This window comes from Podarcis liolepis (genome assembly GCF_965112155.1).
Source record: "Podarcis liolepis genome assembly, chromosome: 18".
Taxonomy (NCBI): domain Eukaryota; kingdom Metazoa; phylum Chordata; class Lepidosauria; order Squamata; family Lacertidae; genus Podarcis; species Podarcis liolepis.
Window position 1 is genome coordinate 5076825 of NC_139572.1, and position 25968 is coordinate 5102792.

At 50.7% G+C, this 25968-nt stretch overlaps 1 protein-coding gene across 1 annotated transcript; it reads right to left on the reverse strand.

Annotated features, from left to right (window-relative positions):
* Window positions 1-5775: 5775 nt before the first annotated feature.
* TIMM44 (translocase of inner mitochondrial membrane 44) lies at window positions 5776-24914 on the reverse strand. The gene is made up of 13 exons (XM_083483976.1): window positions 24780-24914; window positions 23178-23282; window positions 22299-22472; window positions 20209-20289; window positions 17994-18143; window positions 17164-17303; window positions 15416-15501; window positions 14461-14553; window positions 13423-13547; window positions 12841-12891; window positions 10047-10136; window positions 8326-8436; window positions 5776-6636 (listed from the first exon to the last, which is right to left on the reverse strand). Exons 1-13 carry the CDS (start codon window positions 24807-24809, stop codon window positions 6517-6519), a joined length of 1356 nt encoding a protein of 451 aa, XP_083340102.1. The 5' UTR covers window positions 24810-24914; the 3' UTR covers window positions 5776-6516.
* Between the last annotated feature and the right edge of the window lie 1054 nt (window positions 24915-25968).

Below are 25968 nucleotides of genomic sequence, written 5' to 3' on the forward strand. Positions count from 1 at the left end.
CACATGTTCCGCTCGTGTAAAAAGATGCTGATTCCTGGGCTGTCCGCGGGCCGGATTTAGAAGGCGATTGGGCTGGATCCGGCCCCTGGGCCTTAGTTTGCCTACCCATGGTCTAACGACAGCAACAAAAAGGGTTTTTCCCCCTCCCTAAAAAAGAGCTGAACCCCCCCAAAAAACAGGGGAAGATCACAGCCAGTTTTTAATTCTGAAAGTAGATCGCAGTCTCTTGAGAGTTGGCCACCCTGATCTAAAGGATCTACTTTGTTGTTGTTGTTGAGTCGTTTAGTCGTGTCCGACCCTTTGTGACCCCCTGGACCAGAGCACGCCAGGCACTCCTGTCTTCCACTGCCTCCCGCAGTTTGGTTAAACTCATGCTGGCAGCTTCGAGAACACTGTCCCACCATCTCGTCCTCTGTCATCCCCTTCTCCTTGTACCCTCCATCTTTCCCAACATCAGGGTCTTTTCCAGGGAGTCTTCTCTTCTCAGGAGGTGGCCAAAGTCTTGGAGCCTCAGCTTCAGGATCTGTCCTTCCAGTCAGCACTCAGGGCTGATTTCCTTCAGAATGGAGAGGTTGGATCTTCTTGCAGTCCATGGGACTCTCAAGAGTCTCCTCCACCACCAGAATTCAAAAGCATCAATTCTTCGGCGATCAGCCTTCTTTATAGTCCAGCTCTCACTTCCTTACATCACTACTGGGAAAAACCATAGCTTTTTTTTTTTTAATTTTTTTTTTTTTTTTAAAGAATGGCAAACTGCCACATGCAGCGCCTTACTTGGATGTGTCTGGAGTCTTGGAAGCTTGACTACCCTACGTTCTCCTACAAATGGACCTTGAGCTTGTTTGGAGGTTCTAGCAGGGGAGCGCAGCTATCGTATACCCTTGACCGAAGAACGGTACACTCCTTCTATCTGGGATGGTCGTCCTCTTCCACCGAGCGCGCAGCTTCGGGAGGGACGCACATGGAGCGGTGAGGGAGGAAGGGGACACCCGCCTAGCCAGCCAGATCAGCCGAATCAACCCTGGCGATCAATGGGGTGACAGATGTCGCAGCCAGATCGCCCTCACATCCAAACCATAGCTTTTACTATACGGACCTTTGTCGGCAAGGTGATGTCTCTACTTTTTAAGATGCTGTCCAGGTTTGTCATTGCTTTTTTCCCAAGAAGCAGGCGTCTTTTAATTTTGTGACTGCTGTCACCATCTGCAGTGATCATGGAGCCCAAGAAAGTCAAATCTCTCACTGCCTCCATTTCTTCCCCTTCTATTTGCCAGGAGGTGATGGGACCAGTGGCCATGATCTTCATTTTTTTGATGTTGAGCTTCAGACCATATTTTGCGCTCTCCTCTTTCACCCTCATTAAAAGGTTCTTTAATTCCTCCTCACTTTCTGCCATCAAGGTTGTGTCATCTGCATATCTGAGGTTGTTGTAGCTTACAACAATCTAAAATAAAGTTTAAAACAACTTGCAATCAGGGCGGGTCCTTTAAAAAATGTACATCTCAGGTGTCAAAAGGTCTTAGGGTGTGTCTTCCACATTTGCAGAAAACTGTAAAAGTTTCCAGGCAGAAATTCCCCTTTTGCCCCATTGCACTTAATTATTATAGGTTTTAACAAGCGACATTAAGAAAACAGCAAGGCGCAACTTGACAAAGTCAGCAGATCGGTGCAAATGCAGGAGCGTAGTTTACCTAATGCAGCTGGAAAAAATACAGAGAGCATTAAAGAAGGAGTTAATTAATTCCTGAGGCACCCATTCTGAGCTGATGAATCATACCTCTTTTGCGATCGTGTCTTTCAGGGGCTTAATGAACAATCATAAAAAGTTTTTTTTTATGCAGATGGAATCTGCTTCTTGAAGAAGAAAAGCAAGACATTTCCTACCCCCCCCCCCATGTAAAGTGTGAGAAAGGAGAAGTGATAGATGAGCAGAAAATGATGCACAACATCTAGAAATATTTTTCTCCCTCGCTTAAGACACTGGAATTATCCACCTGTCCCTCCTTCTGAATGATCTATCCCTCGCTCAGAATTATCACTATGACACTGGGATTATCCACCTGTCCCTCCTTCTAAATGATCTATCCCTCACTCGGGATTATCACAGTGACACTGGAATTATCCACCTGTCCCTCCTTCTAAATGATCTATCCCTCACTCGGGATTATCACAGTGACACTGGGATTATCCACCTGTCCCTCCTTCTAAATGATCTATCCCTCACTCGGGATTATCACAGTGACACTGGGATTATCCACCTGTCCCTCCTTCTGAATGATCTATCCCTCACTCGGGATTATCACAGTGACACTGGGATTATCCACCTGTCCCTCCTTCTGAATGATCTATCCCTCACTTGGGATTATCACTATGACACTGGAATTATCCACCTGTCCCTCCTTCTGAATGATCTATCCCTCACTCGGGATTATCACAGTGACACTGGGATTATCCACCTGTCCCTCCTTCTGAATGATCTATCCCTCACTCAGGATTATCATTGTGACCCTGGGATTATCCACCAGTCCCTCCTTCTGAATGATCTATCCCTTGCTCGGGATTACCACTGACACTGGAATTATCCACCTGTCCCTCCTGAATGATCTATCCCTCGCTCGGGATTATCACCATGACACTGGAATTACCCACTTGTCCCTCCTTCTGAATGATCTATCCCTTGCTCAGGATTATCACTAGGCGTGCCGACTCAGGAGGGAGATTTGGGGGGCTGATGTTGCACGTCACATCCACGGGTCTTGCGCGATGTCGAGCATGATGCCCGGTGGCTCCTGCACCTGTCATGGAGCGGAAGCAACCTCTGGCCCCTGGCAGTTGCAAGAGAAGGTGTAGCCACATTCTTGGGCATTGCACGCAACAGAGCGGCGATGTGACATGCAATGCCCAGACGAACATTGTGGAGGCTCATTCCCCCTCTAGCAAATATTGGGGGGCTCAAAGGGGTTCAGCCCCTCTGAATCAGCGCCCCCAGATTATCACCCCCCCCCTAGATGTAGCTGTGTTTGGCTCTCCTTTGGACCGAGCCCACGCTCTTCCTCCCCACGAAGAGCTCCAGGATTCTCTGGTAACAGGTCCAGACAATTTATGCCGTCAGCGGGCAGCTATTGCATGTTACGGAGGAGTTGGCCGACGAAGATTAAACGATCAAATGAAGATTTAATAAGGAAGTTGGCAGAAGAGAACATCTGGTCTTCCCAGGGCAAAGCAGTCACTGGGATTTTTGGGGGGAGGGTGGGGGGAAGGCAGGCAAGGGGGAGAAGTCGTCCCTTAAACACTCAGCAAATTGCTTTTCAGCGTGAGAGTGTCTCGTTTTGCTGATAGCAGGAAAAGAGAGCAGAGTAGCTCAAGAGCAACATGGCAAAGTCCAGCAAGTTACTGACATATTTATGACTCGGCTGGCTGGGTGGAGAAAGGATGGTGTTTAATAGCCGGGGGGGGGGGGGGAGCAACAAAGCTGCAGAACAAAACAATTTGGCGGGGGCACCGGGCTTGCTGGGCATAAACAACCGCTATTTCATGATCGATAGCAGGAATCACAAGTTTTACAGGAGTGAGCGCATGGAGGGAAAAGGTTCTGGAGGACGCCGTCGGAGGATTAAAACCTTGGGAAGCAGCTATTTTTGAGTTGCACAGCGGCCAGCAGAATTTATCTGTTTTTACACTTGGCCCCGCGGCGGGGTGCGCTCCCGTCACTCGGTCCCAGCGCCTGCCAACCTAGCAGTTAGAAAGCACCCCCGGGTGCAAGTAGATAAATAGGGACCGCTTACTAGCGGGATGGTAAACGGCGTTCCGTGTGCTGTGCTGGCTCGCCAGATGCAGCTTGTCAGGCTGGCCACGTGACCCGGAAGTGTCTGCGGACAGCGCTGGCTCCCGGCCTCTAGAGTGAGATGAGCGCACAACCCCAGAGTCTGGCAAGACTGGCCCGTACGGGCAGGGGTACCTTTACCTTTACCTCCAAGATTTCAGGTGGGAGTTTTTCTCCCAGCACCAACTGAAGGTGCCAGGGCTGGGTGTTCATCAGAATGCGGATGATACCCAGATTTACCTCTCTTTTAAATCAGAACCAGTGGAGGCGGTGAAGGTCCTGTGTGAGTGTCTGGAGGCAGTTGGAGGGTGCCTGAGTTCAGATCACCAGTGTTGAAGCAATGATTCTTCAACATCAACTTCGTTGGACTCGCCATGTTGTGCGGATGCCTGACTATCGTCTTCCAAAGCAACTACTCTGTTCCGAACTTAAAAATGGAAAGCTGGTGGTCAACAAAAGAGGTTTAAAGACTCTCTCAAGGCAAATCTAAAAAAATGTGGTGTAAACACTGACAACAGGGAAACACTGGCCTGCGAGCGCTCCAGTTGGAGAACAGCCTTTGCCAAAGGTGTCCTGGGCTTTGAAGACACTCGAACTCAGGATGCAAGGGAGAAACGTGCTAGGAGGAAGGCATGCTTGGCAAATCCACACCAGGATCAACTCCCGCCCGGAAACCAATGTCCCCACTGTGGAAGGACGTGAGGATCCAGAATTGGCCTCCTCAGTCACTTATGGACTCACTGTTAAGACCGTGTTCATGGAAGACAATCTTACTCGGCTACGAGGGATCACAGGAGAAGGAGAAGGAGAAGGAGAAGGAGAAGGAGGAGGAGAAGAAGAAGAAGAAGAAGAAGAAGAAGAGGAGGAGGAGGAGGAGGAGGAGGAGGAGGAGGAGGAAGAAGAAGAAGAAGAAGAAGAAGAAGAAGAAGAAGAAGAAGAAGAAGAAGAAGAAGAAGAGGAGGAGGAGGAGGAGGAGGAGGAGGAGGAGGAGGAAGAAGAAGAAGAAGAAGAAGAAGAAGAAGAAGAGGAGGAGGAGGAGGAGGAGGAGGAGGAGGAGGAGGAGGAAGAAGGAGGAGGAGGAGGAGGAGGAGGAGGAGGAGGAGGAGGAGGAAGATGAAATAGGAAGAAGATGAAGAAGAAAAGAAAGAAGAAGAAATAGGAAGAAGAAGAATAGAAAGAAGAATAAAAGAAAGAAGAAGAAACCATGGAGGGAAGGAGATCTGAAGCTTCGAAAGAAGCTTTTATTTTAATGTTTGAAATGGACAAAAGTTTAAATGCATAGAGCACGAGATTCTTAGTTTCAGGGCTCTGGGTTCAAGATTCCTGCACTATACATCCTTTCCAACTCTACGATTCTCTGAACGTACCCCCACAACACCACCAAAAGAAAAAGCTTCAAAATTTTTCAAAAGTTTCAAAACCTCTTGGCAGGACTCCCACCCCGCTTCTAAAACGCCATGACAGAATGGGGGACTTCCTGCCTGCCTGTAAAAAAAGGTAAAGGACCCCTGGACGGTTAAGTCCAGCCAAAGGCGACTATGTGGTTGCGGCGCTCATCTCGCTTTCAGGCTGAGGGAGCCGGCGTTTGTCCGCAGACAGCTTTCCGGGTCATGTGGCCAGCGGGACTAAACCGCTTCTGGCGCAACGGGACACCGTGACGGAAACCAGAGCGCACGGAAACGCAGTTTACCTTCCCGCCAGAGTGGTACCTATTTATCTACTTGCACTGGCGTGCTTTCGAATTGCTAGGTTGGCAGGAGCTGGGACAGAGCAACAGGAGCTCACCCCGTCGCGGGGATTCGAACCGCCAACCTTCGGATCGGCAAGCCCAAGAGGCTCAGTGGTTTAGACCGCTGCCTGTATGTGGAGGGAGCCCCATGGCAGGCCAGCTGGTCAAGTTGCTCGCTCTGATCCCCCCACCCCCACCATACAAAGACACTGGAACAAGCAAGCTGGTTATACGTATTTAATTTACAGAGGTGGTAGAAGAATCTATTGCCATGATACCACGTGCCCAGATCAGGCCAAATCCGAGTGTTTGGGGCAGGCAGGGTGCGTGTGTGTGTGTGTGTCTTGGGGCTGAGGGCCGTCACAACCCCTCACAGCTGCAGCCCCCACCCAACCGCTCCATGTGCCAAGCTTGCAGCGGAAGGACAACTGTGGGGGGACGACGACAGGACCCTCCATTCCCCGGAGCAGCAACCCAAGATGAAAGACCTTCCCCTGCCGCATAGAGCCATTCCCCTTCCTCCGCAACCGTAGTTCGGGCCTTTGACATCCACCTGCAAAAAACAGGGTGGCGTGGCAAACGAGCGCCTCTTTGGTTCTGCTGCCGGGTGGGCACCGCGAAGGCCAGGTTGCCGCCTGAAGCGCAGGGGGAATGGGGACATCGAGCCGGGCTGCTTTGGCAAAGCGCACCTCGGACTCCTTAGCGCCGCAATCCGAAGCGGGGGTCTTTCCTCGCTTGTCCTCCCCGAGAACGAAGAGTTTGGCACACTGCTCCAGTGTCAAGGAAACACCCCATGCCCGACTGCTGGCAGGGGGGCCCACAAGTCTTTCGGCCTTGGAGTTGGCACTCCCGCGTCCCCGGCAAAGCGGCGCCACACCCGTGTTGCCCTCCTGTCCGGCCTCCGTGCGAGGAAAGAAGCGCTGCTCCCCTGTTCTGGCAGAGGCGGGCAGAGGAGACGCCGAGCTCATAAAATCTGCTCAGTGCTTGATGCAGAAATGTCCAGCAGTCTCCAGGCGGCGTAAGGGTTGAGCTCGTCCGGGTCTCTGCAGAGGGCCCAAACGTACAGCATCCGTAGAACTTTCTCCTGCAACGGGGGGGACATTCAGAGTTAAGGCCAGTTCACATCGCGGCATGGGGACTAGGGTTATAACTTTTTGACTCCCTCCCCCCAAAACCCCCACACACAATTTCCTGTATCAGAAACACTGGGAAAGGGACTACCGTATTTTTCGCTCTATAGGACGCACCAGATGATAGGACGCACCTAGTCTGGGGGGGGGGGGAGGAAATAAGGGGGAAAAAATTCTGAATCCCAGAAGCCAGAACAGTAAGAGGGATCTGGCTTCTGGGATAGCCTCTTGCTGTTCTGGCTTCTGGGATAGCTGCTGGGATAGCTGGTCTAGCTTTGCGCGAAGCCTCCGTGCCCTGCGGAGGCTTCTGGGACAGCCCGCGAAGCCTCCGGAGGGCAGCAGGATGAAGGCACCCCGCTGCCCTGCGGAGGCTTTGCGCCGCTAACCCCGAAGCTAGAACAGTCAGATGGAGCGCTGCACAGCGCTCCGTCTCACTGTTCTGGCTTCTGCGGCAGCCCGTGAAGCCTCCCTCTCCCTGTTGTGGCTTCTGGCTTAGCCGCGCAGCCTGCATTCGCTCCATAAGACACACACACACATTTCCCCTTACTTTTTAGAAGGGAAAAAGTGCATCTTATAGAGCAAAAAATACGGTAGTTCTTCTCAGTTGTGAAAAAAGTCACTCCGGAATGAAAAGCTAGAATCGCCATGCATATAACTCATAAGTATTTTTTAAAACTTTATGGAAATGTTTAGAACTTTTGCAGCTGCCTGAGACTTCCTAAACCTGTACTGGGAGAATCGCCGGAAGCAGGAGCCATCCTACTCTGGATTCCCAAGAAGTAATCGGTGCGCGCAGAATGCGCAATCCAAGGGAGGCGGGAACATTGCGTCGAATGCAACGGAAACAAAAGACAAACCGCCACCTCGGTTTAATCTAAGCAATAATAGGCGATGTACGATGTGCAAAGCGCCGTACAGGTATTAGAAAACTTGCAAGCTCTGCTTTTCCTGTACGCATGCTACGCACATTGCATAATACGGTTACATATACAAAAATTGGTTCATTGATTTCGGGGTGACCTTCCCCCCCAAAAAAAAAAAAGATTTGGAAATGACGGTTAATTCCTTTGTTTTTAGGCAAAAGTTCATCTAACTAAGCTACAGAAACATGAGGTTGTAAAGAGGTTATAATCCTAACGGGCAGCGCCCTGCTATTTGATAATACCGTACCTTTTCGTCTATAAGACGCACCCATGTATAAGACTATTTCGGGGGACTCAAATTTAAGAAAATGGGGGGAGATGGCCCAGAGTTGTTGAACTTTTCGTAGGGGGATTGCAAAAAATCAGAAAATCCACCTCCCATCGCCAACAGAAGCTGCCAATCGCCCGCCCCACTGCCGGAGCGTCAACCAATCAACATCACACACTGACGCAGCAACCAATAACACGCACAATAGCCGCTGACAGCCGCGGCAGCAGCCAAGCAAATGTCCACCCTATGAACTGTCCATGTATAAGACGACCCCCACTTATTAGCATGCTTTTTAAAGCAAAAAACATAGCCTTATACATGGGAAAGTACGGTAATCACAGTTGCTTTGGGAACCCATCTGTCTAGCCTAGCCCAGCAGGTTGGATACAACAGAAGGTTAAATAAAGGCAGCTAACAAGACCTGAGTGCGCAAGGCAAATTTTACTCACCGGGTCTCCTTCCACGACTTCCCCTTTCTGGTTTTTGATCACCATGACTAACTGAGCTTGGAAAGTGATGATTAAGACGGGTCCCTGCTCCATCATCTTGCCCATCGCGAGCTGCAAAGCGGAGAAAAACTTCAAGTTACTAGTCCATAGCGGTGCTGGGTAGCTCGGTCGATAGAGCGCAAGGCTTTTTTTTCTTCCAATTTTTTTTTTAATAAATTTTCAAAATTTCAAAACAAATAAACATACACACACACACACAAACAAACATACATACATCCTGTTTAAATCTTGGTAACATTATTAAGTGACTTCCTCAAATCCCCTTGGCTGAATTTCATTATATATCATTTTAACAGTTTTCCAAAATTGATTTTCTCAAAAACCTAACATCTTTCATTCTTTCTAATTTACGGTAACTTTAAACATCTTAAATCTTATGCTTACATATTTAAATCCTAAGCCTATCTATTATTTGCAAGCTTTTCCAATTAAGTTATCTTAACATATTGAGCTAAATATAGGTAAAGGTAAAGGGACCCCTGACCATTAGGTCCAGTCGTGGCCGACTCTGGGGTTGCGGCGCTCATCTCGCTTTATTGGCCGAGGGAGCCGGCGTACAGCTTCCGGGTCATGTGGCCAGCAGGACTAAGCCGCTTCTGGCGAAGCAGAGCAGCGCACACAAACGCCGTTTACCTTCCCGCCAGAGTGGTACCTATTTATCTATTTGCAGTTTGAGGTGCTTTCAAACTGCTAGGTTGGCAGGAGCAGGGACCGAGCAACGGGAGCTTACCCCGTCGCGGGGATTTGAACCGCTGACCTTCTGATCAGCAAGTCCTAGGCTCTGTGGTTTAACCCACAGCGCTACCCACGTCCCATGAGCTAAGTGTAGTTCAGTGATTAAGAAAAAAACATGGCGTCAGTGCGGTTAGCTCTTTATTCAAAGAAGGCAAGACAGCGCAAGCAACTGTTCCCAGTAGGTGTTGGCCTAATAGGTAAAAGGACCTCTGGGCGGTTAAGTCCAGTCAAAGGCGACTATGGGGTTGTGGCGCTCATCTCGCTTTCAGGCTGAGGGAGCCTGCGTTTGTCCACAAACAGCTTTCCGGGTCATGTGGCCAGCAGGACTAAACCGGTTCTGGTGCAATGGGACGGAAACCAGAGGGCATGGAAACGCCGTTTACCTTCCCGCCGCAGTGGTGCCTATTTATCTACTTGTGCCAGTGTGCTTTCGAACTGCTAGGTTGGCAGGAGCTGGGACAGAGCAATGGGAGCTCACCCTGTCGCGGGGATTTGAACTGCCGACCTTCGGATCGGCAAGCCCAAGAGGCTCAGTGGTTTAGACCACAGTGCCACCCGCGTCCTAATGAGGCTATTGCGCTCTTCCAGCTCTCCTCCTCTCCAGGCTCTGCTATCAAGACTCTGCCACTGGACAGGAGGGAGCGAAAGAAGAAGAGGAGGAGTTTGGATTTGATATCCTGCTTTATCACTACTCAAAGGAGTCTCAAAGCGGCTAACATTCTCCTTTCCCTTCCTCCCCCACAACAAACACTCTGTGAAGTGAGTGGGGCTGAGACCATGGTCACCCAGCAGCTGCAGGTGGAGGAGCGAGGAATCGAACCCGGTTCACCAGATTACGAGTCCTCTGCTCTTAACCACTACACCACACTGGCCCTTTGACTGCCAGATGTCCCAGTCCAGGCCAAGAAAGGGGGGCAGGCACTCACGTCTACATTGTCGACGTCCAAAATCCTGGAGTGGAACTGAAGCCCCATCGCTTTCCCTTGCTGAATCGGGTGGGCCAGCTGGCTGTAAGTCTGAAAGAAGTTTTTCCCGTAGTATTATTTATTAAATTTATATATATATAACCCTTTCCTTCAAGGACCTCAAGGCGGCGCACTTGGGTCTCTCCCGCCCCCCAATCGCCCATCGCTGGGCAATATCAGTTTTTCAACACTGTGGAACAAGCAGCAGCAGCCCAGCAGCCACCAGGGCCGGAAGGAGGCAGCTGGTTTTTCCAGATCTGCCCCCTTTCTCAATGGTTTCTTCCTGTAATGACTGCAGCCAACCAACAAAAGAGAGACAACAGGGGAAACTACCGTATTTTTCACTCCATAAGGCGCACCTAGTTTTTAGAGGGGGAAATCAAGGGGGGAAGCCTGTCCGCTTCTCCCAGAGCTTCTCAGGGCTGCCGGGGGAAGCCCGGGTCCCCCACCCCCACCCCACCCCAAAGAGCGAAGATCCATCCTGCTGGCTGTCTTGGCTTCCTCTTTAGCCGCGTGCAACCTCTCCAGCCGGGAGAGGCTGCGTGCGGCTATGGCAATTCCCCCACCTCCCGCAAAAGCCCACAGGAGCCGCACACCCTTTAAGGAGCTAGCGGCTCCTGCGGGCTTTTCTACGAGGAGGGAGAAGGGATTGACTGGCCGCGTCAGTCCCTTATCCCTCCTGGGGAAAAGCCCCCAAGAGCCGCACGGAGCTTGGGGCTTTCCCTGCCTGCCTCCCCCCTGCCTTCGCTCCATAAGACGCACACACATTTCCCCTTACTTTTTAAGAGGGAAAAAGTGTGCCTTATGGGAGCGAAAAATACGGTAATTTTCTGGGTCTCTCCTGGTCTCTCAATTTGTCTGATCTCGCTCCCTCCTTCCATTGTTTCTGCTCAAAAATGGGTGCCACCAAGCAGCAGGGCAGAAACAAGCAAGGAAAAACACGGAAGAAAGCAAATTAACTCTGCGGTGTTTATAGTGAAGTTTGGGCATAATTCCTTGTGTGCGGATATATGAATTTTCACATACTGAGCAGGAAGACAGCGGGACCTGTGTACAGTGGTGTAGCCTGGGTTGCCAGTGCCCGGGACAGCATAGGAGGAAAAAGGACTGAGTACGCATGCACATTTAACAGCCTAATGGTGTCTGCGCCACACCGATCGCAGCTGCAGAGGTTGTCGGCTCTGCATTTCTTAGTGCAGAAAGTATTGATCTGATCTTTCCCATTCTACTTAATTCACGAGGGTCCTGGAAGCTTCTGTGTGAAAGGAACAAGCAGAAGGTTCGTGATGTTTGGGTTATTCCTTCAGAGAAGCGGAGTACAGCTGGTTTAAACTGGTTCTGTTACCTCTTCTGTCAAGGTCATGCTGACTATAAGAGTCAGGCCAGAAGGAGACTGTGTTTCACTTTCTGTTTCTATCTCTTCTCCTTCTGGTTTGGTGTTCTGTACATAGTATGCTTAGTGTTAAGGTTTCAGTCTTATTATAAGTTATTGTAAGTTTAAGTCTGCTGCAACTGGGCCAATTTCTTATGGACAGGGCCAATCCTGAATGTATTGGATTTGTGACCATTATGGGCCTCGGTCCAGTATACCTGAAGGAGCGTCTCCACCCCCATCGTTCTGCCTGGACGTTGAGGTCCAGCGCCGAGGGCTTTCCGGCGGTTCCCTCATTGCGAGAAGCACAGCTACAGGGAACCAGGCAGAGGGCCTTCTGGGTAGTGGCGCCCGCCCTGTGGAACGCCCTCCCAGCAGATGTCAAAGAGATAAACAACTACCTGACATTCAGAAGACATCTTAAGGCAGCCCTGTTCAGGGACGTATTTAATGTGTGACATCTTAGTGTATTTTTGGAAGCCGCCCAGAGTGGCTGGGGAAACCCAGCCAGATGGGCGGGGTATAAATAATATATTATTATTATTATTATTATTATTATTATTATTATTATTATTAGTCTTCAGTAGCAGTAACGCCCTGCTGGGTGAAATACAATTGCCTCTAGTCTGTTTTGGGGAATCATACACAACATGTTTTAAGTTTTACTCTGCTAGCTATACGTCAGAGTTCTGCTCTGGATCAATATTGAGTAGAATTCCTTGACAAGAGGTAAGAAGAGCTGTTCTGTTGCCAGAAGACGTCCCTGGTTCACATGGAGAAGCCGTTTTCAACGGAACCCAGCTGTATGGAGGCAGCGCCGGGTGTTGAATTTTTGCGCCCCTGACAATTCTGCCCCTGGGGCAACTGCCCCGGGGGCCCGCCACCACGCTTCGCCACTGCCCATGCACACGAAGTTAAAAAGAGCAACCCTGGATGTAATCTGGCAACCTACCGTATTTTTTGCTCTATAAGACTCACTTTTCCCCTCCTAAAAAGTAAGGGGAAATGTGTGTGCGTCTTATGGAGCGAATGCAGGCTGCGCAGCTATCCCAGAAGCCGAAACAACAAGAGGGATTGCTGCTTTCGCTGCGCAGCGATCCCTCTCGCTGTTCTGGCTTCTGAGATTCAGAATAATTTTTTTCTTGTTTTCCTCCTCCAAAAACTAGGTGCGTCTGGTGGTCTGGTACGTCTTACAGAGCAAAAAATACGGTACCTTCTTTTAGAGGCTAGCCGGGAGCCTCTGGGAAGCGTGCGAGCAAGGTGTGAGCTCTCATGTCCTCGCAATGTTTTCTGGGACACTCCTGAATGTCAGGATGGAAAGATGGCCACCACCCACGAACCCCGCCAGGACCAACCACGCCATCTCCCGGGGCAAACACTCACCGCCTCGTAACACCAGTCCTTGAGGATGTCCAGGTCTCCGGTTATAATGGCCTAAAGAAAGGAGGAGAGGCGACAGAGCATCACACACAAGGAGCTGTGACCACAGAGGGACAAGCAGAAGGACAACGGAGAGCACATGAAGGGCCTAAGGGCTGTAGGCTCGGAATAGAGGAACTGAAGACATCTTAAGGCAGCCCTGTTCAGGGAAGTTTTTAATCTGTGATATTTTACTGTATTTTTGGTTTCTATGGAAGCCGCCCAGAGGGCTGGGGAAACCCTGCCAGATGGGCGGGGTACAAATAATAAATTATTATTATTATTATTATTATTATTATTATTATTATTATTATTATTATGCAATAAAGGCCAAGCCTACAGGCTGCTGTTTTGCTCCAAGTTATCCTGGTTGGTGTCTTTGTTTTTGTCCAAGGGAGCCCTCGAATTTCTCCGCTTTAACAGCTGTGATGCCAGGGCCACTTCCCACACTGCCGCCTTTAAGCGACCCACCCCTCCCTCGCTGCTTAGGCACACAAGACACCCCCGCACCCCAGCCGCCTCTCCCCACCCGCACCCCAGACCTGCCTCTAGGATGTTGGGGATGATGTCGTCCTCGCACTGCTTGAGGAACCGGTCCTTGTCGAAGTTTGGGTCGACGCGGAGGATCTCGGTCAGGACCCCCGACATTTCAGTCTTGGAGAACAACCCGCCTGCAGATACAATCAGAGGCAACAGAGGGTTGGCATTTGGAGGGGATTCAGAGTGACGTTGGGGGGGGTGTGTGTGAGAAAAAGGGCCAGGGCTTCAGGAGGATCCAACATCATGGAATCCTAGAGTTGGAAGAGACCACAAGGGCCATCGAGTCCAACCCCCTGCCAAGCAGGAAACACCATCAAAGCACTCCTGACATATGGTTGTCAAGCCTCTGCTTAAAGACCTCCAAAGGAGGAGACTCCACCACACTCCTTGGCAGCAAACTGCACTGTCAAACAGGCTTTGTTTACACTGCTCAGCCTCCCCGCTGTCTAGTAGCTGAAACGTGGGGTAGCGCAACAGCCGCAGCCTCCTTTCCACTCCCCCTCCGGTCTCCAGTCAGCCCCAGAGCTTCAACTCTAGTCAGAGAGGGAGTTGTGAGCAGAGAGAGGGGGGTGGGGAGCCATTTACTTTGTGAACCATATGGAGACCTGGTGGCAAAGGTAAAAGGTAAAGGACCCCTGGACGGTTAAGTTCAGTCAAAGGCGACTATGGGGTTGTGGCGCTCATCTCGCTTTCAGGCCGAGGGAGCCAGCGTTTGTCCACAGACAGCTTTCCGGGTCATGTGGCCAGCAGGACTAAACCGCTTCTGGCACAACAGGACACCGTGACAGAAACCAGAGAGCATGGAAACGCCCTTTACCTTCCCACCACAGTGGTACCTACTGATCTACTTGCTTTCGAACTGCTGGTTGGCAGGAGCTGGGACGGAGCAATGGGAGCTCACCTCACCTCGTCGCAGGGATTCGAACTGCCAACTTTCCGATTGGTAAGCCCAAGAGGCTCAGGGGTTTAGATCACAGCGCTACCGGCGTCTCTATAGGGCCAGCCAGCGGCACTTGAAGGGGAAAGGCAAGGAGAGAGACTCACCGATGAAGTCTGTCATCTTGTCCGTCACAACGCGCGAGGCCCGGATGATGGCATTGTCGCTCTCGTCGTATTTCATTTTCATTTCGAAGAACCCTGCGGGGAGGGGGACAGAATCAGCAGCGGCCTCAGCCCCATTCCCTCCACACACCCCCAAAAAAATCCACTCTGCATGGGGGCATTCCTCCAGGTGAAGAGGCCTTACTTACTTACTTACTTCCTGCCCATTTGGCGGAGTTTCCCCAGCCACTCTGGGCAGCTCTCAACAGAATATTAAAAACACGATAAAACTTCCCTAAACTGGGCTGCCTTCGGACGTGTTCTAAAAGTCAGAGAGTTGTTTATTTCCTTGACATCTGATGGGAGGGTGTTCCACGGGGCGGGCGCCACCACCACCGAGAAGGCCCTCTGCCTGGTTCCCTGTAACCTCACTTCTTGCAGGGAGGGAACTGCCAGAAGGCTCTCAGAGCTGGACCTCCGTGTCCGGGCAGAACGATGGGGGTGGAGACGCTCCTTCAGGTATACTGGGCCATTTAGGGCTTTCAAGGTCAGCACCAATACTTTGACTTGTGCTCAGAAATGTACTGGGAGCCAATGGAGGCATAGCTGTCAACTTTCAGGTTTGAAAATAAGGGATTAGCAGCCCTACCTGTCTACAGGATATCTAACAATCCGGGATAGCAGTGGGAAGCGGTGCTGGAATAAGGGAATTTCCCGCAGGGAGGGCGCCACCACCGAGAAGGCCCTCTGCCTGGTTCCCTGCAACCTCACTTCTTGCAGGGAGGGAACCGCCAGAAGGCCCTCGGAGCTGGACCTCAGTGTCCGGGCTGGACGATGGGGGTGGAGACACTCGCCTCCCTCACGCATGGCACTGGGCCTTGCCTAACTCAGCCTGCGTTTACAGGACCAGGCAGGGGAGAAGCCGCGGGGAGGAGCTCTCCCTGCAGGCGCCACTTACGGTTGAACACCACGTTGTTGTCCTTGAATTCTTTCCACTGCTGGTACCATTTGGAGTCCTTGTGGAGAACCACGCCCATCGCCTCCCTGGGAGAAGAGGAGGAGCCAATGAAGGGGAGGGAGGAATAAAAATTAATATTTTTTGGCAGTTATATATGTGCCATATATTATATGCAGCATAAGAACTGTAACGAGGCTGTAATAAGAAAAACTAAAGAATAAATCAAAACAGGATTTTGTTTCAAAACGGGAGGTTTTCAAAGAATATTTGAAAAATAGATATAGTAGTTTAAATTCTGTTGCAGCATTCGAGGAACTTCAGTAATAGCTGCAAGGCAGATATAAGAAATTAGATATTATTTAGAAAAAGTTTAATTATGATAAAAGTGTGCATTGGCAACAAATAATACGAAATCGAAATATGGAATAGACGGGAGGTTGGGTCTTTAGTGTGAAGACCAATATATGGTTTATTGTTTGTTAAGAAAATTATGTGTCTGTTGTTATTCCTGTGTGTAATTTGGTATTTGTGTTTTTTCTTTTCTTTTTTTGCTGTATCAATAAAAATTTAAAAAGGAAAAAAAAGAACTGTAAAAAAATTTTTTAAATATTTTTTATTATTTTTAAATTTCCATGCCGCCCTACACTTGCAGGTCTTAGGGCGGTTCACAGCATAAAAAAAAACAATGGAAAAGCACACCGTGCATAGCAAAAATGAAAAAACCAGAGCAACTCAGCAATCCCTTCTTTACCCCCAAAATGTTTTAAAAGGGGCATCGGATGTCAATCAGCCTGGTTAAAGAGGAACGTTTCTGCCTGGTGCCTAAAAGAGTATAATGAAGGCGCCAGGTGAGCCTCCCTGGGGAGGGAATGCCACAGACGGGGAGCCACCACGTAAAAGGCCCTGCTCTCGTGTTGCCACCCTCCGAACCTCTCAAGGAGGTGGCACAGGGAGCAGGGCCTTTAGACAATTGCAGGGTCCGTGTAAGTTCAGAATATGCATTTTGTGTTTTTATATTGTGGTTTTATGCTGTGAACCTGAGCCCCGAGGGTATAGGGGCGGTGTGCAGATTAAATAAATGAAGTGCCAGAGACTGGACCTGGGGCTTTCTCTACGCAAAGCGCTTGAGCTTCTCCCCACCCCGAGAGGAGCTGCCTTTCAACCACAACAACAACAACAACAATAATAATTTATTATTTGTATCCCGCCCATCTGGCTGAGTTTCCCCAGCCACTCTGGGCGGCTTCCATAGAACCCAAAAATACAGTAAAATATCACACGTTAAAAACTTCCCTGAACAGGGCTGCCTTAAGATGTCTTCTGAATGTCAGGTAGTTGTTTATCTCTGACAACTGGTGGGAGGGCGTTCCACAGGGCGGGCACCACTACCGAGAAGGCCCTCTGCCTGGTTCCCTGTAGCTTTGCTTCTCGCAATGAGGGAACAGCCAGAAGGCCCTCGGCGCTGGACCTCAGCGCCCGGGCAGAACGATGGAGGTGGAGATGCTCCTTCAACAAGTCACAGCCCCCGTCCATCTGTTTCAGCCTTGCCTACCACGACCAGCAGCAGCCGTAACAGAGGGGCTCCTAGCGAAGACCCTGTTAGAGCAATACTAGGGTCCAGAGCTTGCCCCCGGGCTCCATCGACCCCCATGCTCTACTGCACGCTGCCAGGCTTCCGCCTTCAGGGAATCAACTGGCAGAACCCAGACACCCCCGCAAACCGCACCCCCTTCCCAGCCATCACTCACTCGTTGGCTTCAAATACCCTCTCTTCCTTCAGCCTCTCGCCAGCAAACTCTGTCCGCTTCCGGAGCCTCTCCGGCCGCTTGTAAGGCCCCGTCTGGCCCAGGACACTCTCGTCGATCTCTTTCTTGACCGTCTCCACGCCCTGGAAGAGCAAGAGGCGGTTACAGCAGAGAGGGCAGGACTCCCGCAGACTCTGGGAGTAACTGGACAGAGAACACCTGAGCTGGCAAACCCAACCCTGTAGGGTGTGTTTGTCCATCCCGTCCCCCAACCACAACCGGTCTGGTGTTTCACTGAGCGGCCCGAGAAAAGCCCTTTTCTGCTTTGGCTGGCTTTAAAAAAATTAGATAGATCTGCATTTCTTTTCTTCTTCTGTTTAAATAATTGTTATTGAATTTTGCACAAATTTTCCAACACAACAACTCCGAAACCACATAACAAATATTTTAAAAACGGCCTGCTGTGTGAATGCAGGGAGCAATTTACTGTATTTTTCACTGAAAAAGACGCATCTAGTTTTTAGAGGAGGAAAACAAGATATTCTGAATCAAATGTTGTTGAAGAAGCTTTGCGCAGCTATCCCTGAAGCCAGAACAGCAAGAGGGATTGCTGCGCAGCCTGCATTCGCTCCATAAGACGCGCACACATTTCCCCTTACTTTTTAGGAGGGAAAAGGTACGTCTTATAGAGCGAAAAATACGGTATCTTACAGCACACCTAATTGGCAGTCACAGTACCCATGCACTAAGCGAGGGTATCTGATAACACCAGGTTATAGGTGGCCTTACTTGGGAGTAAGGCAGCAGCCTGCCACAGGCAGAGCACAGCGTACCTGGGAAATGGCCTTGAACGCTGCCGTCCGTCCCAGCTTCTCTCCTCCTCGGGTGACCGATTCCGCAGACTGCTTCGCAGTTTTGGTGGCTTCTTCCATACCTTCCTTTATCTTCCGGCCGATATCGCTCTTACTGACTTCGTCAAAGCTCTGCAGCCAAAGGGGAAGAAGGCCTTTAACGAGGCATGCCCAAAGAGGGGAACATAGGGGCACAAGCCCCATCAAACAACAGCCTTCACCGTACTAGTGGTGAGCTCCCAAATATAATTTTCCATCTTCTGTATACCAATACGCCACTGGTACACAAGAGAGGTACCGTATTTTTTGCCCCATAGGGCGCACCGGCCCATAGGGCACACCTAGGTGGTTTTGGGGGGGGGAATAAAGGGGGGGAAATTATTCCCCCCCCCCCAAGCCCAAGCTTCCCCTGACCCCAGCCCCCAGAACAGGCTGCTATCCGGAAGCCTAGGGAGCCCGGCGGGAAGTCGTGCCGGTCTCCCCAGGCTTGCAGATATCTGCCCGAAGTCGCGCAGCTCTCCCACGGCTTGCCGAGAGCTGCGCGAAGCCTGGGGCACGCTGAGCTCAGCGTGCCCGAGGCTTCAGGATGCAGACTTCGCGCCGGGCTCCCACGGCTTGCGGATAGCTTCCTGAAGCCTGGTGCGCACCGACCCCTCTCGCATTGAGATTATCAATGCAATACAGTGGTACCTCGGGTTAAGTACTTAATTCGTTCCGTTCTTAACCTGAAACTGTTCTTAACCTGAAGCACCACTTTAGCTAATGGGGCCTCCCGCTGCCGCCACGCCTCCGGAGCACGATTTCTGTTCTCATCCTGAAGCAAAGTTCTTAACCTGAAGCACTATTTCTGGGTTAGCGGAAGCGTATGTAACCTGAAGTGTATGTAACCCGAGATACCACTGTAAATGATTACATAAAACCTGAGGCTTGCTGAACTACCAGGTATACTTGGCCCAGTATACCTGAAGGAGCGTCTCCACCCCCATCGTTCTACCCAGACGCTGAGGTCCAGCGCCGAGGGCCTTCTGGCGGTTCCCTCACTGCAAGAAGTGAAGTTACAGGGAACCAGGCAGAGGGCCTTCTCGGTGGTGGCACCCGCCCTGTGGAACGCCCTCCTATCAGATGTCAAAGAGATAAACAACTACCTGACAGGGAAGTTTTTAATGTGTGACATCTTAGTGTATTTAGGGTCTTTGTGGAAGCCGCCCAGAGTGGCTGGGGAAGCCCAGCCAGATGGGCGGTGTAATGGGTATGAGTTACTCGTGTGTAAACTGGTGCCTTTCTCGGATAATTTGCCTTGTTAAACCTTTCTGACTGCACAGCCCCTTCTCATCGTGGCTGCCTCAGTCGCTGGCAGAATCCGTCAGTGGGCGTTTCTTGAACCTCTTCCAACATAAAAGTTGTTTGACACCCAGTCTCCTCCTCCTCTCACTGCGCGGGAGTCTTCTGCGCAGGGAAGGCGTGGGTAGCGGAGGACCTGGGCTCTCCTCACTGATGTCCAGTGAAGAGTGCTGGAGCCCTCTCTCCAATTCCCCCGTCTGCCCCCCTTTATCCCTGGTGTTGCGCTGATTGGCTTCCCCCTCTACTGAGCTGTTTCTCCCCCTGCTGCTGGGTCCTTCGCCAGCATCATCTGGGAGCCTCCCCTTCGCCTCTCGCTCCGATGTCAGTTCCCTGACATCCAGGGTACAAATAATAAATTATTATTATTATTATTATTATTATTATTATTATTATTATTACCAGAAAAGGTCCATGTGGCTCTAAAAAGTTTCAGTGAAAACTGAAAATGTAAGCAGCACAGAAATCCGACAAACTGTGGGAGGGGCAGGCGAGTGGGAAGGAAGAAAATGGAGAGGAAGGGAAAGGGCAGAGCTGACTGGCGGGCACCCTCAGCAGGGTGACTTCACACTCCCAACGATTTCTTGCAGACGCTGCCTGCCTTTTCTCATTCCAGCCTTCCTTGTTATCTCCCTTTGATACTTCCCCTCCCCAATCTCTGGGACAGGGAATAGTCAGAAATGTAAAACAAAGCCAGGAGCTGAAGAGCTGTAGCCAACTAAGTCTCGTTCGAAAGCAGACCTGTGGAAATGTACGGACCTCCGTTGGCCATGCCCATCCATATCAGTGGGTCTGCTCTGAAATATAAGCAACACCAGGCATAACCCTAAATATCCATCGTATACGAACACATACTTACGTCTTTGACAGTGTCCGTGATTTCTCCAAATTTCTTTTTAAGGACTTCAGAGGTCTTGACTGTCTCAGACTCTATTGTTTTCTGCAGCGGAAGGCAAGACAACAGAAGCAAATCAAACTCTCCCTCTTATTATCGTCTATTATTATTTTACCAAAGCGTCCTGTGGTTGTTACGGGGGGATTACATTGTATGTTCTTGTAACGACCAATCGGGATGGATGTCTTCCCTGTCTCCTTTTTATGTTGTTGTTATTTACTTTGCATTTTGTTTACTTTGAATCATTGTCTTTTAGTCATTTGATTGTATTCACACTGTTTTGCCGCTAGCTGTCCTGAGCCCCAATGTGGCAGAAAGGCTGGATGCAATTTATTTATTTCTACGCAAACAAAACAATGAGGACTTAGAAATCTTCCCTGTCGTAAACAAAGACTGCATTTCGCTGGATGCAATAGTAAAGGTGAAGGGACCCCTGACCATTAGGTCCAGTCGTGACCGACTCTGGGGTTGCGGCGCTCATCTCGCTTTACTGGCCGAGGGAGCCGGCATACAGCTTCTGGGTCATGTGGTCAGCAGGACTAAGCCGCTTCTGGCGAACCAGAGCAGCGCACGGAAACGGCGTTTAACTTCCCGCCAGAGCGGTACCTATTTATCTACTTGCACTTTGACATGCTTTCGAACTGCTAGGTGGGCAGGAGCAGGGACAGAGCAACGGGAGCTCACCCCGTCATTGCGGGGATTCGAACCGCCGACCTTCTGATCGGCAAGTCCTAGGCTCTGTGTTTTAACCCACAGCGCCACCCGCGTCCCTTGGACGCAATAGTACAGGCCAATTTACAAGGCCGAGCTAAGATCCCTCAACTCTAATATAAGCCCCTAAGTGCGGTAGGAGACATTACTTTGAAACAATGCCTTTCTCTCCTATCAATCAGAAGCGCCTGTGGAGCTGAGCCACTAGAAAGCTGTACTGCTAACCAGGAAACCCCTGGCTCCTTGTGGACTTAAGCAGGACTTTGGGTGAGCCCGACACAATACAGGAATTAACACACTGAAATATTATAAAGACAGCTAATGTGTAGTGTCTGGACTCCCAAGAAAATTCATGTAGAGCACTGTGACCATTTCAGCTGCTACATATTATTGACGCAGCCCATGTGTCCCTGTGTACTTAAAAAGAAGAGACATCACCTTGCCAACAAAGGTCCGTATAATAAAAGCTATGGTTTTCCCAGTAGTGATGTATGGAAGTGAGAGCTGGACCATAAAGAAGACTGATCACTGAAGAATTGATGCTTTTGAATTCTGGTGCTGGAGGAGACTCTTGAGAGTCCCCGGGACTGCAAGAAGATCAAACCTCTCCATTCGGAAGGAAATCAGCCCTGAGAGCTCACTGGAAGGACAGATCCTGAAGCTGAGGCTCCAAGACTTTGGCCACCTCATGAGAAGAGAAGACTCCCTGGAAAAGACCCTGACGTTGGGAAAGATGGAGGGCACAAGGAGAAGGGACGACGGAGGACGAGATGGTGGGACAGTGTTCTCAAAGCGACTAGCATGAGTTTGACCAAACTGCGGGAGGCAGTGGAAGACAGGAGGGCCTGGCGTGCTCTGGTCCAGGGGGTCACGAAGTGCCAGACACGACTAAGCAACAACAACAACAAGATGTGTCCCTGGACTACACAACTCCCACCCTCTTCCCTGACCACTGGCCAGGCTGACCGCTGAGACTGCTGGGAGCTGAGGTCCAACAGCAATGTCGAAAGAGCAACAGGCTCCCTGATCCCTGCCCTAAGATGCAAGCCGCTTTCTCATATGAGAATGCCTCTTCCAAACAGAGACACCAGCTCCTATCTTTTGCAGTCGGGGGGAAGGTTGCCTCTTAAAGCAAGGGCTTTAAACCTGCCCTCCCCCCCAGTCTCACTGGGCAACGACTCACATCATTGCTGGGCACTGGGGGCCCAGCAACTTCGGAAGGGGCAGTTTCCCCACCTTGCTCCTCAATTCCAGTCCTTCTCTTTTGCTCTGGTCTGCAATTCCCAGGAAGAGGAACGCACCGGAGAAAGCAAGCCTCAACTGCATGAAGGAAACAGACTCACGTATTTCCGCCTCGCTTCCTGCAGGGCCTCCGACTCTTCCAACTTCTTCGCTTCGTCTCTGAACCTTTTAATACTTTCCTTCATCTCCTTGTTTTTGGCCAGCTCCTGTTTAATATTCTCCACAAAGCCAGAGATAAAACCTTTCCGGCCTCCGGAGGAGGAGGAACATCGAGCCTAAAGAGAAGGTTTCTGGCGTTAACAGTGTAAAGCAACTTCCTTTTCAAATTGGCCCTTTTATTCAGAACCACGAGGTCTGGAATCTTACTTTTTTTCTAAAGGGAAGGGCCATAGCTCAATTGCAGAGCGTCTGTCTTGCATGCAACAGGTCCTAGGTCCAATATCCAGGTAGGAAAGATCCATTGTTTAAAAACCTAGAGAGATGCTGCCAGAGTATTTATTTATTGCTCTCCGGGGAGGGTTCCTCCCTCATAGAATCATAGAATAGAATCATAGAATCATAGAGTTGGAAGAGACCACAAGGGCCATCGAGTCCAACCCCCTGCCAAGCAGGAAACACCACCAGAGCACTCCTGACATATGGTTGTCAAGCCTCTGCTTAAAGACCTCCAGAGAAGGAGACTCCACCACACTCCTTGGCAGCAAATTCCACTGCCGAACAGCTCTTACTGTCAGGAAGTTCTTCCTAATCTTTAGGTGGAATCTTCTTTCTTGTAGTTTGGATCCATTGCTCCGTGTCCGCTTCTCCGGAGCAGCAGAAAACAACCTTTCTCCCTCCTCTACGTGACATCCTTTTATATATTTGAACATGGCTATCCCTCCCTCCCTCCCAGCCTGGCAGTTCTTCCTCTGCAATGCCTAACTCTCAGCAACTGCCTCCACTCCAATTATGCACAAAAAGGTTTGATTTGCAAAGCATACCTGGTACAGCTCCAACGCAGGTCTGCCAGTTTGATGCACGAGGAAAGCATGGCGCAAGGGGCCTGAGCTTCGTCCGGATACAAGCCATATATTTAAAAGGCATTTCTAGGAGGAGAAAGATAAGGTGCTCTTGTTTAATAGTGCGTAGCCCCCTCCCTCTGCTTGCAAAACAGTTATAGCAAAGAGGACAAGCCTCCAAACCTCATTACCTTTCCCTAGCAGAAACAATCAGCCACATGAGACCCAGTAGTTAATTTTTTAAAGGAAGAGGTGCTGGGGCTGCGTTTGTCTGCACCTCCAATAAAATAACAACAACAACAACAACAACAACAATAATTACTTATACCCTGCTCAACAACAATAATTTATTACAGATAGGTAGCCGTGTTGGTCTGCCATAGTCAAAATAAAAAAAATAAAAAAAAAATCCTTCCAGTAGCACCTTAAAGACCAACTAAGTTAGTTCTTGGTATGAGCTTTCGTGTGCATGCACACTTCTTCAGATACACATAATTTATTACTTATACTCTGCCCAACAACAACAACAACAATAATAATAATTTATTACTTATACCCTGCCTGTCTGGCTGGGTTTCCCCAGCCACTCTGGGCGGCTTCCAACAAGAGATTTAAAAAAACTATAGAGGGAGAGAGAGTTCTCATCTTTAACACTGGATGGGTGTGTGGGCTCTGGGGCTGTGCGTCAAACGAGCAGGGGATCCCCTCTGCACATGCGCAGGGGCGCCACCTCCTTCCTCGCTGTGCCCGAACCTCTCTCTCCTCGGCAGCAGAGACGGTAGGGCGCTCTGCACGTGCTCAGGGGCTATGGGGCTGTGCGTCAAACGAGCAGGGGAGCCCCTCTGCACATGCACAGGGGACCACCTCCCTCCTCGCGGTACCTGAGCCTCTCTCTCCTCGGCAGCAGGGACGGTAGGGCGCTCTGCACGTGCTCAGGGGCTATGGGTCAAAGGAGTAGGGGATCCCCTCTGCACATGCGCAGGGGCACCACCTCCCTCCTCGCTGTGCCCGAACCTCTCTCTCCTCGGCAGCAGGAACGGTAGGGCGCTCTGTACATGCTCAGGGGCTACGGGGCTGTGCGTCAAACGAGCAGGGGATCCCCTCTGCACATGCGCAGGGGCACCACCTCCTTCCTCTCGCTGCCCCAGCCTCTCTCTCCTCGGCAGCAGGGACGGTAGGGCGCTCTGCACGTGCTCAGGGGCTATGGGGCTGTGCGTCCAACGAGCAGGGGAGCCCCTCTGCACATGCGCAGGGACACCACCTCCCTCCTCCTGTGCCCGAACCTCTCTCTCCTTGGCAGCAGGGACAGTAGGGCGCTCTGCACGTGCTCAGGGGCTATGGGGCTGTACGAGCAGGGGATCCCCTCTGCACATGCGCAGGGGCACCACCTCCCTCCTCGCGGTAACTGAGCCTCTCTCCTCGGCAGCAGGGACGGTAGGGCCCTCTGCACGTGCTCAGGGGCACTCTTTCCTTCGAAATGGGGCTCGAGTCAAATTACCAGGCCTTGGCCCGGGGAGGTTGGGGGAAGGAACTTGGGGAGCCCCCCTCCCAAGACACACAGGAACGCGCCCCGTCCCCGCTTACCCGGCAACCCCACAGCGCGGCCGCCGCCATCTTTCCAAGAGGGAGGGAAGGAGCGGGTCGACCTTCCCGCCGGCGCCTCCCGATGACGTCAGGGGTCGAAAGCGCCGGGCGTCGCCCAGAGCAGCAGGCGCGGAGAGGCGCTCGCGCCCCGTTCGTTGTCCCGGTTGCCGTGGCAACGGTCATCCGGGTCTTTCTCGAGACGCTCTTCATTGGCTGCCTTGAGGAGCGTTTACACCCGCCCCCCCCCTGAAGCTCACGAGGCGGTCACAGGACGTGACGTCATCTCAGAAGGTTCGCTTTGGACATGCTCAGGAGCTATATGCTTAGTCTATTAATTCTATTAATGTTATTATATTATATTATATTATATTATATTATATTATATTATATTATATTAGGAAGAACTTCCTGACAGTAAGAGCTGTTTGACAGTGGAATTTGCTGCCAAGGAGTGTGGTGGAGTCTCCTCCTTTGGAGGTCTTTAAGCAGAGGCTTGACAGCCATATGTCAGGAGTGCTCTGATGGTGTTTCCTGCTTGGCAGGGGGTTGGACTCGATGGCCCTTGTGGTCTCTTCCAACTCTAGGATTGTATGATTCTATGATACTGCCTAGATGGGCAGTAGGCTCTAACGACCACTGGGTCATAAGAGGGCACACAACTGTTTGTATGTTTCTCCTCCTATTTACTGTTAATGAGACGGGAGTCGTGTTCACTTGAGTCATGATGTCCTGGTAAATGGATGTTCAGCCAGCCTAGATCAGAAACAAGGAGGTGTACAAGTGGGACCTGCAAGTCAATGTTGCAGGGTGCTGTTCAGGGAGCCAGCCAGCAATGCTTTTTTCCTAGGATAATTCCTCCATGGTATTTCCATTTGCCCAGCCTGGTAAATGGATGTCCTGGTAAATGGATGTTCAGCCAGTCTAGATCAGAAACAAACAGGTGGGTGCCACTACCAAGAAGGCCCTCTGCCTGGTTCCCTGTAACTTGGCTTCTCGCAGTGAGGGAACTGCCAGAAGGCCCTCAGCGCTGGACCTCAGTGTCTGGGCAGAATGATGGAGGTGGAGACACTCCTTCAGGTATACTGGACCGAGGCTGTTTAGGGCTTTAAAGGCCAGCACCAACACTTTGAATTGTGCTCGGAAACATACTGGGAGCCAATGTAGGTCTTTCAAGACTGGTGTTATGTGG

Bases quoted from the DNA above. Each gene is read 5' to 3' on its own strand.
- TIMM44 (XM_083483976.1), bottom strand. From the start codon at position 24,809: ATGGCGGCGGCCGCGCTGTGGGGTTGCCGG. The intron at 13,548-14,460 runs GTGAGTCTCTCT...TTGTATCTGCAG, and splicing joins CAAGATGACAGACTTCATCG to GCGGGTTGTTCTCCAAGACT. The intron at 10,137-12,840 runs GTGAGTGTTTGC...AACTTCTTTCAG, and splicing joins AGGACTGGTGTTACGAGGCG to ACTTACAGCCAGCTGGCCCA.